General features: G+C 38.0%; 1 protein-coding gene across 2 annotated transcripts in view; it reads left to right on the top strand.

Annotated features, from left to right (window-relative positions):
* LOC115222741 (intermediate filament protein A-like) overlaps positions 1–16,083 on the top strand; it is a 49,849-nt gene that overhangs the window by 5,523 nt on the left and 28,243 nt on the right. Inside the window, exons 3-11 of one of the 2 annotated variants that reach the window (XR_005003290.1) lie at positions 71–166; positions 606–752; positions 3,498–3,584; positions 5,668–5,846; positions 7,519–7,607; positions 10,106–10,194; positions 11,153–11,262; positions 12,185–12,298; positions 13,172–13,654. Coding sequence is in view for 1 of the 2 variants with exons in the window: in XM_036511818.1 (XP_036367711.1) it covers positions 71–166; positions 606–752; positions 3,498–3,584; positions 5,668–5,846; positions 7,519–7,607 (598 nt within the window). In the remaining variant the exon portion in view is untranslated. Of the gene's footprint in view, positions 1–70; positions 167–605; positions 753–3,497; positions 3,585–5,667; positions 5,847–7,518; positions 7,608–10,105; positions 10,195–11,152; positions 11,263–12,184; positions 12,299–13,171; positions 13,655–16,083 lie in introns of those variants that run through there. The other variant, XM_036511818.1, reaches the window with a different exon arrangement.

The raw sequence follows: 16,083 nt of genomic DNA, 5'->3' as shown, positions 1-16,083 counted from the left end.
TTATAAAAGCTTATTGAATGCATGTTTTATAAGAAACATTGACGAAAATATTTGTTTTTTCCTTCTGTAGAAACTAAAGGAAAAAAATACTCGAAATGTCGAGTTAACTAACCAGGTCGAGGAGCTGAAAGACGAACTTGATATGAAAAAGGATTTCCATAAGGCCGTAATGTTGCTTTTATTTTTTTCCATTTCCTGTTATTTCCTTTGCAGGAAAATTGCCATAACGGTTTTGGTTATTTTCTTGTTTAAGGCTTCCTTGAATCAGATGGCTTCACTTTCGCAATCATTATTAGAGAATCACTTCTTTTCAAGTGATCAATTGCAATTATCTGACTGAGTTGGTAGACTACAAACCACAGTGTCAGTGGCTCGGATCCTGATAGTAAATCTGTTGTCATCTAAGTCTTTGATCAAATTCCGCCGAAGTCGATTTGCCTTTCATCCGTTTGTGGTCTCTAAAAAAGCACCAGCTGAGCACTAAGGTCGTTGTAATCGACTTACGCCCACTTTCCCGAAATTCCTGGCCTTGTGCCAAAATTTGAAACCTATAGTAGCTTTCTAACGTCCATTTTATTTAGTTTTGTTTAACTTACTATTTGCAGGGTGACAATGCATTGAAGATAGTGATGTCAGATTTACAGAAAATATCCTTCGAATATCGTTCGGAGGATTACGAAAAAGCAATTGAAGATTTACGCGCCGAATATGAGGATATCATTGCTGACTTGAAAAGTACACATGAAAAAGAGGTAAAGAAATACATAGAAAAGAACAAATATATTCATATGCTTTAAAACTGTTGGAAAATTAACCTTATATATTGTGTTTGTTCTCCTGGTATGTTGTCATTTTGAAATCCGTTAATCTTATATAATCCCACAGAAAATGCCTTTCAATTGAAAGATTTAAAGAACCTTACTTACCATACTATAGTCGTGTATGATAGTTACGGGAAGAACGTAGACACATTTCAACTTATTTCAGATAGAATGAGCCATGTTGCTGAAAAGTCATATATACATTGCTATTTCCGATACCAAATTTATATTGATCGATATGCAAAATACGCTGATTATGAAGAGGATGCTAGAGTCTTAAAAATCTTGTATGCATTAATTTCAGCTTCCATGTATGTGGGAATGGTTGCTACATTAGGGGATGAGGCCCCAGCTTTATCAACAGTGCAAAAGATGGGATGGGAGAGTGTGGACTTCCTGCAACTGCCACCACCGGTAAAAACATTGACCGTGTTCACCACAAGCTGATGGATGATAGGAAATTAGCTATAAATCAAATAGCCAATGCTATTAGCATATCCTGTGAGAGATTTAAGAACATTCTGCACCGTGAGTTTGGCATAACAAAGGTCTAACAGAGGTGAATTATGCAAACCTCAAAGAATCCCTCTCAACATATGGCTATGATGCTCCCCAACTTCTGCTCGTGATCAGATATGCACGTATCATCAGCCAATAAGGGACATGCTCAAATGGTCAAACAACTAACAAGCATATCTGTGGTATTGAGAAGAATATTTGCTGTAGCGCATCTTTATACCAAGACAAAACAATGTACAAGATAACACCTCCAAGATCAGAAGCCATGAGAGCCACAGTCTGGTACTGCATCAGGACATCTATCATCATCATCATCCTCATCATCATTATCCTCATGATCATCATCATCATCATTAAGGCGGTGAGTTGGCAGAGTCGTTAGCACGCAGGACGAAATGCCTAGCAGTATTTTGCACGTTGCTACGTTCTGAGTTCAAATTAACCGAGTTCGACTTTTCTTTTCATCCTTTCCGGGTGGATTACATAAGTACCAGTTACGCACTGGAGTCGATGTCCTCAACTCAATCACTTCTCTCAAATTTGAGGTGTTGTGCCTATAGTAGAAAAGATTATTATTATTATTATTATTATTATTATTATTATTATTATTATTATTATTATTATTATTATTATTATTATTATTATTATTATTATCGTTGCCTTTTCACAGCTTCTAATGCTGGAGATGCACTGCAGTGTCAGTTGTTCACTACCAGTGAACTAAGGTAACACCTCTTATTTTTCGAGCACCTTCCAGAGTATTCGGGCGGTTCCAAGCAGTGCTGTTTTCTGCAAGTGCTCCACTCTTATTGCAGCCCCTATTTGTTCAACGTACTTCTCGAGATTTTTGCTCACTGTTCCCAGACCTCCGATAATTATTGATACTACTACTACCTTTTTTATCGACCACAACTGCTTAACTTCCCAAGCTAACCTATCATATCTCTCTACTTTTCTTTCTTCCTTATTGCATACCTTGTCAGCTGGGCATGCTATGTCTAGTGAAAGAGTAGAGTATGCCACCAAAGTGACACTGGAGTAGAATATACGGAGACCAGTATACCCATCATGACTACTCGTCTGATAAGAGTACACCAGACACATGCATCACAACCATATGTGTGCGACATGGTGATCTTATATCAAGATAAACAGCGCATGAACTTGCAGGCGGGGTGGGGGCCTACTTAAAACTTCCATCACGTCGAGTAGCCTATCATGCTAAAAAGCTTCCTGAATAAGAGTTCTTTAAAGATGTTGAACGAAACACCCATATTTCCAGAGATGAATTATCCGAATCCAAAAGATTTCCTCTCAACACATGGCTATGATGCTCCCCAACTACTACTGGTTAAAGTCAAACATCTGACAAGCAAGTCTGTGGTACTGAGAAGAATATTCGCTGTAGCTCATCTTTTATACAAAGAGAAGACAATCTTCTTCTTCTTCTTCTTCTTCTTCTTCTTCTTCTTCTTCTTCTTCTTCTTCTTCTTCTTCTTCTCCTTCTTCTTCTTCTTCTTCTTCTTCTTCTTCTTCTTCTTCTTCTTCTTCTTCTTCTTCTTCTTCTTCTTCTTGTTTGATAGGTGCGACTATTAAAGACCAACTGATTAGCTTATCTTTTATTATGAAGACATTTCAAACATCTTCGGTCTTGATTGCAAGCTCCGAAGAAACTCTACAGACGTGTTATATCATCATCAGGATACATCCAACTTGCTTGTAGAACGATGAAAGAGTCTTGCATAACACACGTTCAGTGTCCAGGCATCGCTAAGTTCTAGATAGAGTTATGTTTTATAGTTGTAGTGGTGTCTCTCGAGTAGATCACACTGTAGCCTTCTTTTCCGCTAAGATGGACAAGCAGTTTTACTCCGATTGCTATGGGGAAAGAAGTTGCATGTATAGCGGACAAATTTGAATGGACTAAGAACAGATATTCTTATTTTCAGGCAAGCTCTCATCTTCTTTCAAATTATATGGAGTGGGGAAGGGAGTCGAGTAATTGTGTAAGTTTTACTTCTCATGCCTGTTTTTGTCATAAGTAATTTTGAACAAAACAACCCGACCATTTGTACCTTATCTGTGTAATGTCCATTCAGTGACGGCAGTATTAAAAATAAATAAAATATGATAGTTATAATTTTATCACCTCCATAGATAAAGCGGCTGAAGAGCAGAGATTTTCTGGACGGTAAGGAAAGAAACAAGGAGATCTTGGTTAAACTGAGTGAATATGAAATTCAGGTAAGGAACATTACATTCTCTTATTCTTTTATTCTTTTATTTGTTTCAGTCATTTTGACTGTGGCCATGCTGGAGCACCACCTTTAGTCGAGCAAATCAACCCCAGGACTTATTCTTTGTAAGACTAGTACTTATTCTATCGGTCTCTTTTGCCGAACCGCTAAGTTACGGGGACGTAAACACACCAGCATCGATTGTCTGGCGATAGTGGGGGACAAACACAGACACACAAACACACAATGCATATATACATATATATATATACATATACGACTGGATTCTTTCAATTTCCGTCTACCAAATCCAATCCACTCACAAGGCTTTGGTCGGCCAGAGGCTATAGCAGAAAATATATGCCCAAGGTGCCACGCAGTGGAACTGAACTCGGAGCCATGTGGCTGGTAAGCGAGCTACTTATCACACAGCCACTTCTGCGCCTACTTAAGTCAAATAATCAATCTATCACTCAATAAATAGATAAATAGATAAATAAATCTATCTATTCACATACATAACAGAATGTATGTAATAAAAGGTTAGGAGGTATGAAAGGAAAATATATGTACTTAACCACTTGATGACCGTAGGATAACGGCCGTTTCGCAGCCTTCATCATGAAATAATAATTTCAGTGTATAATAAATATTTTACATGCCTGCACTTCAGTTCATGCTACTCATTGTACAGTACAGTTGTGCATTTACAAATCAATACAGATATAGAAGGCTAGCTCTTCAGATCAACAAAATATCATGGTTTTCGCATCAATGCTACTTTAACTCTCCTGTATACGTAAAAAAAATCATTCATTATATATCCAGCTGGAGGAAGCCTGTCGTTTCTCTCTCTCTCTCTCTCCTCTCTCTCTCTCTCTCTCTCTCTTTCTCTCTCGCACTCACACACACACACTTCCTCACACACATACATATGGCGCATGGCTTAGTGGTTGGCGCATTAGGCTCACAATTACGAGGTACTGAGTTCGATTCCTGGACCTGGCTGTGTGTTGTATTCTTGAGCCAGACAATTTATTTCTCGTTGCTCCAGCTGTAGGAATGAGTTGCGTATATGCGTGTCCTTTTGTTTTTGTTTGTACCCCGCCACCATTTGACAATCAGTGTTGGTGTGTTTACGTCCCTGTAACTTATCGCTTCGGATAGTACAAGTACCATGCTTAAAAAAAGTAACTTTTTTCCGGTTAGGTCATCATGTAACGTTGCTGTTATTTTTGCCTCATATACAATGGAGTATATAATGTACGCCTGGTCAAGTGGGCAATCTGCTGGGTTTCGACAGTCACAAGTTATTGGCTCTTGGGGATACATCGACCCCAGTGTGCAACAGGTACTTAATTTTTCGACCCCGAAAGGATGAAAGGAAAAATCGACCCCAGCGGAATTCGAACTCGGAACGTAGCGACGGGCGAAATACCACTAAGCATTTCGTCCAACATGCTAACAATTCTGCCAGTTCGCCGCCTTTTTAATTAATAATAATACGTAAAGTAGCCACCCCCAAGACGGCTCCAGACCCTTGCGCATGCCTTCTTCACTGTATCCCCGGGAAGATCTTCAAATGCCTTGATTTAGCCACCAGTTCGGCTTTAGCGTTGCAGGTAGAGCGCGCGACCCACACAATCTATGGGATTGTAATGGGGGTATTAGAAAGGCTAGAAATTAGGGTTGGGGAATCTGTAGGAATTCTTGGACAACTACATCTGGTCCTTTCCGGAGGCATGTCAAGTAGCCGAATCCAGCTACTGCACACATATGACCTTTCAGCAGTAACCCTCATCCGCCAGGTATTGACCACAGTTTCAAGCAGTTTCGCATAGATTTTTGATTTGAGCCTCAGGCCCAGTTAAAAAATGTGGACTGGTATTCAAATATTTGATTGGTTTCTAGTCCCCCATATCAGCTAACTAGCCTCCAACTTCAAACGCCAATTCATGAATCTTCTTCTGTAAAAGAGACATAAAAAAATTGTCAAATTTAGTCCGAATACCCTCTGAATATACTACTCACGATCATGCCTCAATAATTCTTTGGTAATAATATTTGCATTATTCATCTTCTCTTTATAGATAAGGACACTAGAATATCAACGAGATCAAGCCATACAAAAGAGTGAACATGAGAAGGTGACCTACGAGCGCGAGACTGAAATTCAGTATCGTAAATTAAAAGTCGTGACAGATGATATTCTCTCCATGAAACTTCAGATTGCACACTATCGCAAACTCCTTGATGTAGGAGAGAAAAAGTAAATAATAAATATGTCATTTTAAATAATGACATTCTAAAAGTTTTTCCGTTCTTCCCCGGGATCTCACCTGTCCATGGTGTTGCAGAAACACTTTTGCGACAAATAGCATAAGAAACGTGGTAGATTTCATCCTCTGGCTCTGAGCACAGATGACAGAGAAGGAAAAAAGAGGGGAGGAACGCGGAAGAGAGAGAGAGAGAGAGAGAGAGAGAGAGAGAGAGAGAGAGAGATGGAAAGAGAGAGGGTGAGAGGGAGAGAAAGAAAGTAAGAGGTAGGAAGAATGCAAGAGGGGGACCAGGCAGGCAGAAAAATAGGGATTCACACTAATGCTGGGCTAAGATGGTGTTTTATTTATTGTTCCTGAAACTAAACTGACCTCGACGGGATTTGATCTCAACGAGTGAAGAGTTGTAGAACACTGGCACTAGTTTAACTTTAACTCGGCTTCAGATATTCTCTAATGACGAAAAGCAACAGCGATCAGATAATTTATATTGAAAATTGAATTATACACGATATTGTTTTGGTTCTCGTTGTTCTACGTAAGTCCCACGAAAAATTCGATCATGTATTCCTAAAACCAAAACTAGATGCCTCAAATACCTTTGCTTGGCGTGGCACCATCAAATATATAACGAAGCAAAATCTACAATAATACCGCTCCAAACTTCATCTTCTGCTTCACACCCGGGATGTCACAACTGCATAGCAAAAAAGACCATCATTTTCCTGACCATTTCTTCATTGCCACCACAATACACTTACACATAACGAACAAATGGAAATCACTCTCATACACTTTAAACATTCGTAGAGATGCAACTTTAAAAATCATCAAGAAAAGGCGCAACACTACCAATCATACTACAATACCGCTAATAACCAATATGTTGTTTGTTCCTTCTCGAGCCACACCTGGCTCATAAAGGCCGGTTTCCCGGTTTCCTTGGCGTATAGGTTCCCCACCTGGACGGGACGCCGGTCCGTCGCAGGTGAGCTGCAAGATGCAGGAGGAAAGTGTGAGAGAAAGTTGTGGCGAGAGAGTCATCAGAAGTTCGCCATTACCTTCTGCCGGAGCCGCGTGGAGCTTGGGTGTTTCGCTCATAAACATACACACCACCCGGTCTGAGATTCGAACCCACGATTCCGCGACCGCGAGTTCGCTGATCTAACCACTAGGCCATGTGTCTCCACAATAACCAATATGAGCATGGAAAATACGTACATGAAAATAAGCACTCGCACACACACGCACACATAACAGCACACATAACCATAAAAAAATGGAAAATTGACTGAAACTGTTACTTTTATAAAACAGTAATATTTTCAATTTTGCATACCACAAGCAACTAGTGAGAGAAACCACTGTCAACTAGGTGTGCTAGAAAAAGCAGCCAGGCATAAATCCGGTCAGCCGCTGCATCATAACGCAACAAACGCAAATACAACGATGTGAACCGACACATAGAATGCCGAGATCAGCCCCGTCATCACAGACTTTAGCTGTCTAGGCTAAATTGAGTTTGAACATCATCAAAACAACATCCATTTACGACAATAACGAATATCAAACGATCTTCTACCTATTGGAGATCACCTTTCACTATATTTACATATTGACCAGCAATATTTACTGTAATTACATTAATATGTTTTAATTTTACAGGATGGACATGAAATCAATTGCAGCTTCTATGGGTGGATATCAAACAGAGAGTGAGAAGGCACTCGCTAACGCACTAGCATCAGCAGCAAGTAAGTTGCATTTGTCTTATTCATCATTTGCTTCATAAAAATGCAATCCGCACACATACATACATACATACATACATACATACATACATACATACATACATACATACATACATATATACATACATATATACATACATATATATATACATACCTAAACACTCAGACATTTAAGATCTACGAAGTAAGATAAATAGCTACATACTTACCTACATATCGACACATACACACATACATAGTACACACATACATATATACATACACACACATACATACATACATACATGCATGCATGCATACATACATACATATATACATGTATATATGCATACGTACGCGGTGCGCTCAAAAGATATTCGACTTTATTCTTTTTCCGCCAAAACTAATGCCGCGTGGGCAAAATCCTTTGGATAGAATATGAAGCCACCCTTTCTGTGCATGCGTGAAAATGTTCGCACCGGTAGGCTGCGTCAGTTCCTGGTTGTTATGCTTAGACTACGGACGTGTAGCTCGAGCTCGTCCGATCTTCGCTTTCACGCATGATGACCGAACGCGTCGATCTGTGATACTGCATAAAGCTTTGCCAAAATCTTGGTTATAATCAATATTAAATCAGCCAGAAGATTCAATAGGCTTTGGTGATGATGCCATGGCCAAAATTCAGGTCAAGGCGCGGTGCAACCGTTTCAAACATGGCCACACGTGAATGGAGGGCGAGGCTTGCTCAGGCAGGACATCTACAAGCCGAAACGAAAGGCCGATTGAAAAGGTTCGGCTAATGGTTATGAAAGACCGTCATGTACGAAAGCATGAAATTAGTCCCGAAGTGGGAATAAGTACAGGATCAGAGAATTCCACTTTAACGGAAGATTTGTGCACGCAGAAAGTGTCAGCGAAATCTGTTGCTAAAGTGCTGGGGGCGGGCCGCAGTAGTAACTCCGCATGAAAATCGCTCGGAACATGCTGGACTGTCCAAACCATGATCCAGATTTCAAGAAGGCTATCATCACTTGCGATGAGCCATGTGCTTATTGTTACAGCATGGAAACTAAAATCGAGTCCTCCTAATGGGACCATTTGTCATCACGAAGACCTAAAGAGAGCAAGCATGACATGTTCGCAGCAATGTGAAGACAATGTCGACCTGTTTCTTTGACTTCCGTGATATTGTGCATCATGGATAGACACCACAAAGTTAAACAATTAACAATGAATAGTATTTGGAGCTTATTCGTCGTGTTCGTGATGTTGTGCGTTGAAAACGGCGGAAAATGTTGGCGACGAAGTATTGGCAACTCCACAACGCTAGTTTACGCGCCCATACATACATACATACACACACACATACATACATACACACACACACACATACATACATACACACATAGACATACATATATATAATATATATATATATGTTAATAAAATAGAATATATGCATATATATAACATATATGTACGTACCTACCTCTACATGTACATATACACGCATATATGTGTACAGGACACCAAAAGACGTCGACACATAGAGAGACGAAACACATAGACACAAACCCAGGAACAAGACAGCAAAAAAAAGGGAGAGATACAGGACAATAAGCACACGAAAAATCCCCTTCTTCAGTCGCTAAGATTTGATCTACTAACGTTTCGAAGGATAAAACGAGATATATATATATAGTCCAACCCATGCTAGCATGGAAAACGGACGCTAAACGATGATGATGATGATGATATATATATATATATATATATATATATATATATATATATATATACACACATACATACATACATACATACATATATATATATATATATATATATATATATATATGATATATATATATTAAGAACAATCTTACTTAGAAATGGATGCGTGCGTTCCGTCATAATAAATAAATAAATAAATAAATATACATATATACATACATGTATGTACGTACCTACCTCTACATGTATATATACATGCATATATGGGTACGGGACACCAAAAAAACGTCGAACACAATGAGAAACGAAAACATAAACACAAAACCAAGGAAATGAACATTTTTCTTAAACAACGAAAAAATAGAGTACAGGACATACAAAACAAGGAAAATTCCCCTTCTTCATTCGCTTTTGTTTCATAACGTGGAGTAGATGAAACAAAGGCGACTGAAGAAGGGGAAAAAATTATATAGAAATATATATACATGTGTATACATACACACACACACACACACACATACACACACACAGAATATATTTCATAATGGTGAACTGTTAATCCGTCTGCTTTTTTCCTTCTCTGTCTATGTTCTCTTCTCGACCTATTGTGTCGAAGAAGTAGTCTCGAAATATCAAGGATATTTACAGTCCACTCGAGCGTCAAACTAACAAACCTGCTTCATATTTCCACACCTGTCTTTGTCTTTTGTTTTCTATAAATTTGAACTATATATTATATAATATATACGTAGATACATACATTGATAAATATTCATACTTTTGAACAGCTATGCCACGCCAAAGCGTTGTGAAAATTGTTGACTTAGAAACCAAGGGAAAATACATTACACTTGAAGACCTTACTAAGCCTCCGAGCGTGAGTGTACTTGCTTGTTCTTGATTTATTAGTTTTCATGTTGGTAGATATAATTCTGCCCTTATATACCATTTTCTCATAATTATTGGGTTGTCCGGAAAGTTCGTGCCGATTTTTAAAGGAAAGAAAAAGGTCAATAAATACTTGCCATTGCATTTTTAATCAACCAAATATGAACCATTTTGTTGCACAATGCGTCTCCATCTTTCCTTTATCTTGAAAATACCCTCTTCCCAGAATTTAGGTGGTTTCATGGCAAATAATTCATCAAGGTATCTTTTTACGTCATCCAAGGAATTGAAATTTTTACCATTAAGACTATTCTGCAGAGACCTGAATAAGTGGAAATCCGAAGGAGCAATATCTGGTGAATATGGAGGGTGGGGTAACACATCCCAGCCGAGCTGCAGCAATTTTTGTCTGGTTCCCAAAGTACCGAAAATGAACTTTCTTATCATCCATTTTAAAGGGTTACATAATTAACAGAGGTTATAGGAACATAAACCTTCTTCCACGAAAAGATAGCTTAAACTGTGCTCTAAATGGAAGTGTAGTCAAATCCTATTTTATGGACTCAACCATGTTCTGAACTAAGTCGGAAGGTAAGCTGCTAAAAATCGGCACGAACTTTCCGGACAACCCAATACATTGACTTTGACAGCCAATAGTTTAATAGACACTTGTATTTTTCTTTGGTTGCTTTGTGTGCATAATTGTTGTGACTTATGTGCTCGTAAGAAGGACGTTACTGTTTGGTGCCACTGTCTGACAGAAGATGCAAGAAATCTTCATTCCCCACCTCTCTCTCTCACACACACATATACACACGCCCGCAAACATGGAAATATATTTAACTTCTGTAATGTTCAACGGTATGTTGACTGTCCACTTAATTCATTGTCATCAATATCAATATTCCTTTACTTTTGTTTAATGTATATCTTTTTTCTAATCGTAGGGTGCTCCAACATGATCAATTGGAAACTGACACAAACCTTTGAAAATGGCAAAAGCCACACCCATAAATTTACTGATGGTAACGTGTTTGGTTCTGGCAAAATTGTGAAGGTAAGTTTGTGTTAATTTTTTAAATGCTTGTTATTCTTATAACGTATATTAACTAAATATTATATATTATAAGTACCAGTTTAAGTCGATAAAATATAGGGTGATCCTGTGATGAGAAATGAATCTAGTAGCTATCGACTGCTGGGAGTCAGCATACCGCAAGACAATATAATGTGATATTAGTTATATTGTTTCAGATATGTCAACCGTAATATTTTTCTCCCATTACCTGTGACCTATGATAAGAATGAAGAGTAGGAGGGGGTTTAATGTAAAAATTTCATTTACTTTCCAATTGTGTCAGTAAACCCATCTCCAATTTGTGCATTACCATTTAATTCGAAATGGCTGCCATCTCTCTGACCACTGTAGTAACCACAGACAAGAAAACAGTTGCTAATCATTATGTGTACAATAAAAATTCAAATTGTTTGAGTGGTGAACCCAATGCCTAGTATTATGCGTTCCACCTCTTCAGGGGCAGTTAGTATTATGGCATAAGGCTGATACTGTTCATTGCTCTACGTAACGTTTGGAATGTGATTTTAACACTGACAATTAATGGGAATATTTCATGACTTTCTGGGGTCGATAAATTATAGAAAGTACCAGTCACGTACATCGGCAGAGAAACTCCTCAATAAGTTTCAGACATTCTACCATAGCAGAATCGCTAGGGTATCCGAAAAATACGCATTGGCATTTATTTCCAGCTCTTTGTTGCCTTTGTTTAAATTCAGTTGCAGGCAACATTCACCACCACCGTTCCAGGTCTATAAAATAAAGTACCAGTGAGGAACTGGACTCGATTTGATCGACTAAACCTTTCGTTCATTGTTCTGACCTTGTGTCTAAGTTACAACACATATTACTCTTATTTAATGATGTAGTTACTATACTCAATTCTTTTATCCATCTTTAGATTTGGGGATCAAAGCACGGTGCTAAGCAAGATGGAATCACATCTTCCGCTGTCGCTGAATGGAAAGCAAAGGCCATCCCATCGAAAATTATTTTGGAAGATGAGATGGGCAAGGTAAGATCTAACTCATCGTTTACTACACATTCTCTCTTCCACTTTTCCCACTTTAGCTCTTCAGTACATTTCTCTTTGTAACTTCATGCACTTCGAAAGTTAACTTTCATTGTCATTTGACCTTACTTGCTGGCAAATCGACTTAATCCGTTTGTCTGTCCTTGTTTGTCCCTTCTATGTTTAGCCCCTTGTGGGTAATAAAGAAACAAATAATATCCATGTTTTCTTGATATGCCTTATTATATAAAACATACAAAATTATTTATGAAGAAGAAGGCAGAACCAAATCTGTAAATGCTATTATCAGTTCGATATGCATTTGCGCAACAAACTTAATATTTATAAGCTCAGAGGCAGTCAGTAGTATGTAAAAAGGCTGATACAGTTCATTGCTCTAAGTAACATTTGGAATGTAATTTTAATGCTGACAATTAATGGAAATATTTCATGACTTTAGTGCGTCGTATCCAATAAACGCTTTCTGTCGACATGGCTTGGGGAGAGATTATATATCTTACAATATCAATGATTTTCGTACATTTAAACATAGTGATGATATGCTTTTGTTTCAGCACGCAATAAAAATAGTAGTTTTATATGAAACGTCATATAACCGATAAATAGAACGTATTCTGATTCTCATGTGATAGAAATCATGTGTAGTTAAAATAGCTTATGAAATATTTCATCTTAGCTTGTTAGCGCAAAGAGCGGTGACAAAATTGTCTGGCTTCGAGTAAATACCGAACCTACTGTGTGCAGCTTCAAGTCATATGGGCCACAGTGACTATCCTTTGTACACTATTTAACTCCTTAATAGGTCATGAATCTCCCTGTTTATTTATTGGTTTCTCAATCTTTTTCACTTTTCAGGAAATCGATAACCTTGATATCAAATAAAGCCCATGAAGAACGTAACGTCTCAGCAGGAAAAAATCCGCTTTGCTGCAGTTAGCACCAAATTCCAGAAAGTGTCCCCCACCCCAATGATAATAAAAATTTCAGTTAAAATACTAATTCTAAAGTAAGCTTGTAGAAACTTCAAATATTCTAATACTTTTTATATGATTTAATAACATTTAGAAAGAAAGGTAAATTTAATTTTCAGTACAATATATTTTACAACATTGGTAAACAATTATTCAAATATTAACAAACGCTTCAATTTGATACGATTTGTAATCGTAATTTTAATAAAGATTTCTATACCACGAGTTAATTAGATATTATAATATCGATGTGCGGTGTGTTTTGCTTTCAAATATTTTGAACCTAATGGAATTTCGCACTATTAAAGCGAAAAATTTATGCAATATGAAAATCGAGGAAAATATGCAACGATATGTTTTGAAAATATGATTAAATTTGCTTCCAGATTAGAGAGCATTATTTTTTATTCTATTAACAACCTTGTACTTTGTAATTCGATTTCAATGATCTTTTGGCTAAATTGTATGGGTAAAAGGGCAATAAAGTGTTATTAATATACATATTTTCGTATGATTTTTAAATCTCTATTTGTCTCCTTCTCATTTTTATATTTTATAAGGGCGAAGTACTCGGGTACACCTTAATTTTTTTTATTCTTTTCTTTCCCACCATAATTTCTCCCTCTATTTTCTCTCTGTGTTTCTCTTCACTCTTTTCTCTTTCTGATGAAAGACTAGCATCCGAAAAGTTAAGTTACTTATAACTTCCTTTTAAACCTTAAATGTATTCTAATGTTGTTTACACTTGTATATATATATATATATATATATATATAAATTTATATATGAGGATAATATCGATATTTAAGTATCCATATTATCAAGTGGCCAGCATGGGAAAAATACCGTACAAAGGTAATAATTTTAAACAATTAACAATGAGGGTGTCTAAGAGACACCAACATGCCGAAATAGCAGTATATTTTGTCCCTCTGTCTTATCTCATGGTGCGATGCGAACACTTAACGTGGTTTTTATAGTCAGAGTTTCGACTGCTATTTCGGCATGTTGGTGTCTCTTAGACACCCTCATTTTTAATTATATATATATATATATATATCCCCAACAAAGATGTCCTCAGGCAAGCAGGTATACCAAGCATGTTTGCACTCCTCACACAAAGACGTATGAGATGGCTTGGGCATGTTAGCCGTATGGAAGATGGCAGAATCCCCAAGGACATACTCTACGGAGAGCTTGCTAGGGGTACTAGGTCTGTGGAAGACCGCTCTTACGTTACAAGGACTTTTGCAAAAGGGACATGAAGGCCTGGAACATCAATATTAGCGGTTGGGAGGCAGTTGCCGGCAACCGTGGAGACTGGTGACGTACCGTAAGAGAGGGAATACAAAGGAGTGACAGAGAGAGAGAGGAGAAATGGAAAGACAGGAAAAGACGTCAAAAAGAAACTATGGCATTACAACCACCAGCCAGGAACAGTCTTCGCTACATTTGCGGTACCTGCCAGAGGGAGTGTTTGTCCAGGATAGGACTACACAGCCACAGCAGGAAATGTATCAGGACATGAAATGTAAAAGCCGGACTAGACTACTTTATGCGCAACTCCATTGTCTCCCGAGACAAAAAGGATGCCAACATATATATATATATATATATATATATATATTATATATATATTATATATATATATAGCTTATAGTGAGGGATTATCAGTTTATGAATCCGGGCAAAAGACTTCATAAGTTCTCTGTTGGTTCACTAAGCTAACAATATTGTTTAGATTAGTGAAGAGATCCAAGTATTTTTATGGCTGTGTCCAAAGTTATGCTTCATCACAATTCCATGCTGTAAATCCGTTCTTGGACATCCTGTTTTTTTTTTTTTACACGGAGTGATATATCGTACAAGTTATAAATAATGGTGATTACATATTTTCCCTTTATTTGAGTAAATGTGTCTTACAGCTGTTTCCAGTAGTCATTACAGGTACGTTCCTGATAGGTCCACTCAATCGGTCCATTGATCAGTTGAAAAAAATTGCACGGCCAAAACAATTTACGCCAGTTTCGCCAGAGACATTCCTGGTTTTAACAAAGCAGAACACTGAAGGAATGCTGAGTGCATGGGGGGGGGGAGAGGAAAAGATGGAAAGATGCAAGTAGAATAGAGAAAAATAGAGAAAGAGGAAGGCAGGTTATAAAGGGGTGAAGAGAAATAAGGAACGGATAGAGGAAGAGGTCTCTTAATAGAAGTAGGTAGAATAGGATGGTGTAGGCGCAATGGCCCAGTGGTTAGGGCAGCGGACTCGCGGTCGTAGGATCGCGGTTTCGATTCCCAGACCGGGCGTTGTGAGTGTTTATTGAGCGAAAACACCTAAGAAGCACCACGAGGCTCCGGCAGGGGATGGTGGTGATCCCTGCTGTACTCTTTCACCACAACTTTCTCTCACTCTTACTTCCTGTTTCTGTTGTACCTATATTTCAAGGGCCGGCCTTGTCACTCTCTGTGTCACGCTGAATATCCCCGAGAACTACGTTAAGGGTACACGTGTCTGTGGAGTGCTCAGCCACTTACATGTTAATATCACGAGCAGGCTGTTCCGTTGATTCGGATCAACCGGAACCCTCGTCGTCGTAACCGACGGAGTGCTTCCCAAGAATAGGATGGCCAAAATTTGGGAAAAAGGACAGTCATCAGACATTACTGTTTGTAGTCAGGTCAACACATGAACATATTGGCATTGTTTTTAGGTTAGATATTCTGCAAATGTTTTGTTGAAATTTGATATGGGACTTTTATACATATGGTCAACCTAAGTTTTTTAATATTTGGTTA

Source organism: Octopus sinensis, linkage group LG21 (assembly GCF_006345805.1).
Source record: "Octopus sinensis linkage group LG21, ASM634580v1, whole genome shotgun sequence".
Classification (NCBI taxonomy): domain Eukaryota; kingdom Metazoa; phylum Mollusca; class Cephalopoda; order Octopoda; family Octopodidae; genus Octopus; species Octopus sinensis.
Note: the sequence above shows the minus strand (reverse complement) of the source record. Positions and strands in the feature narration are given on the sequence as shown.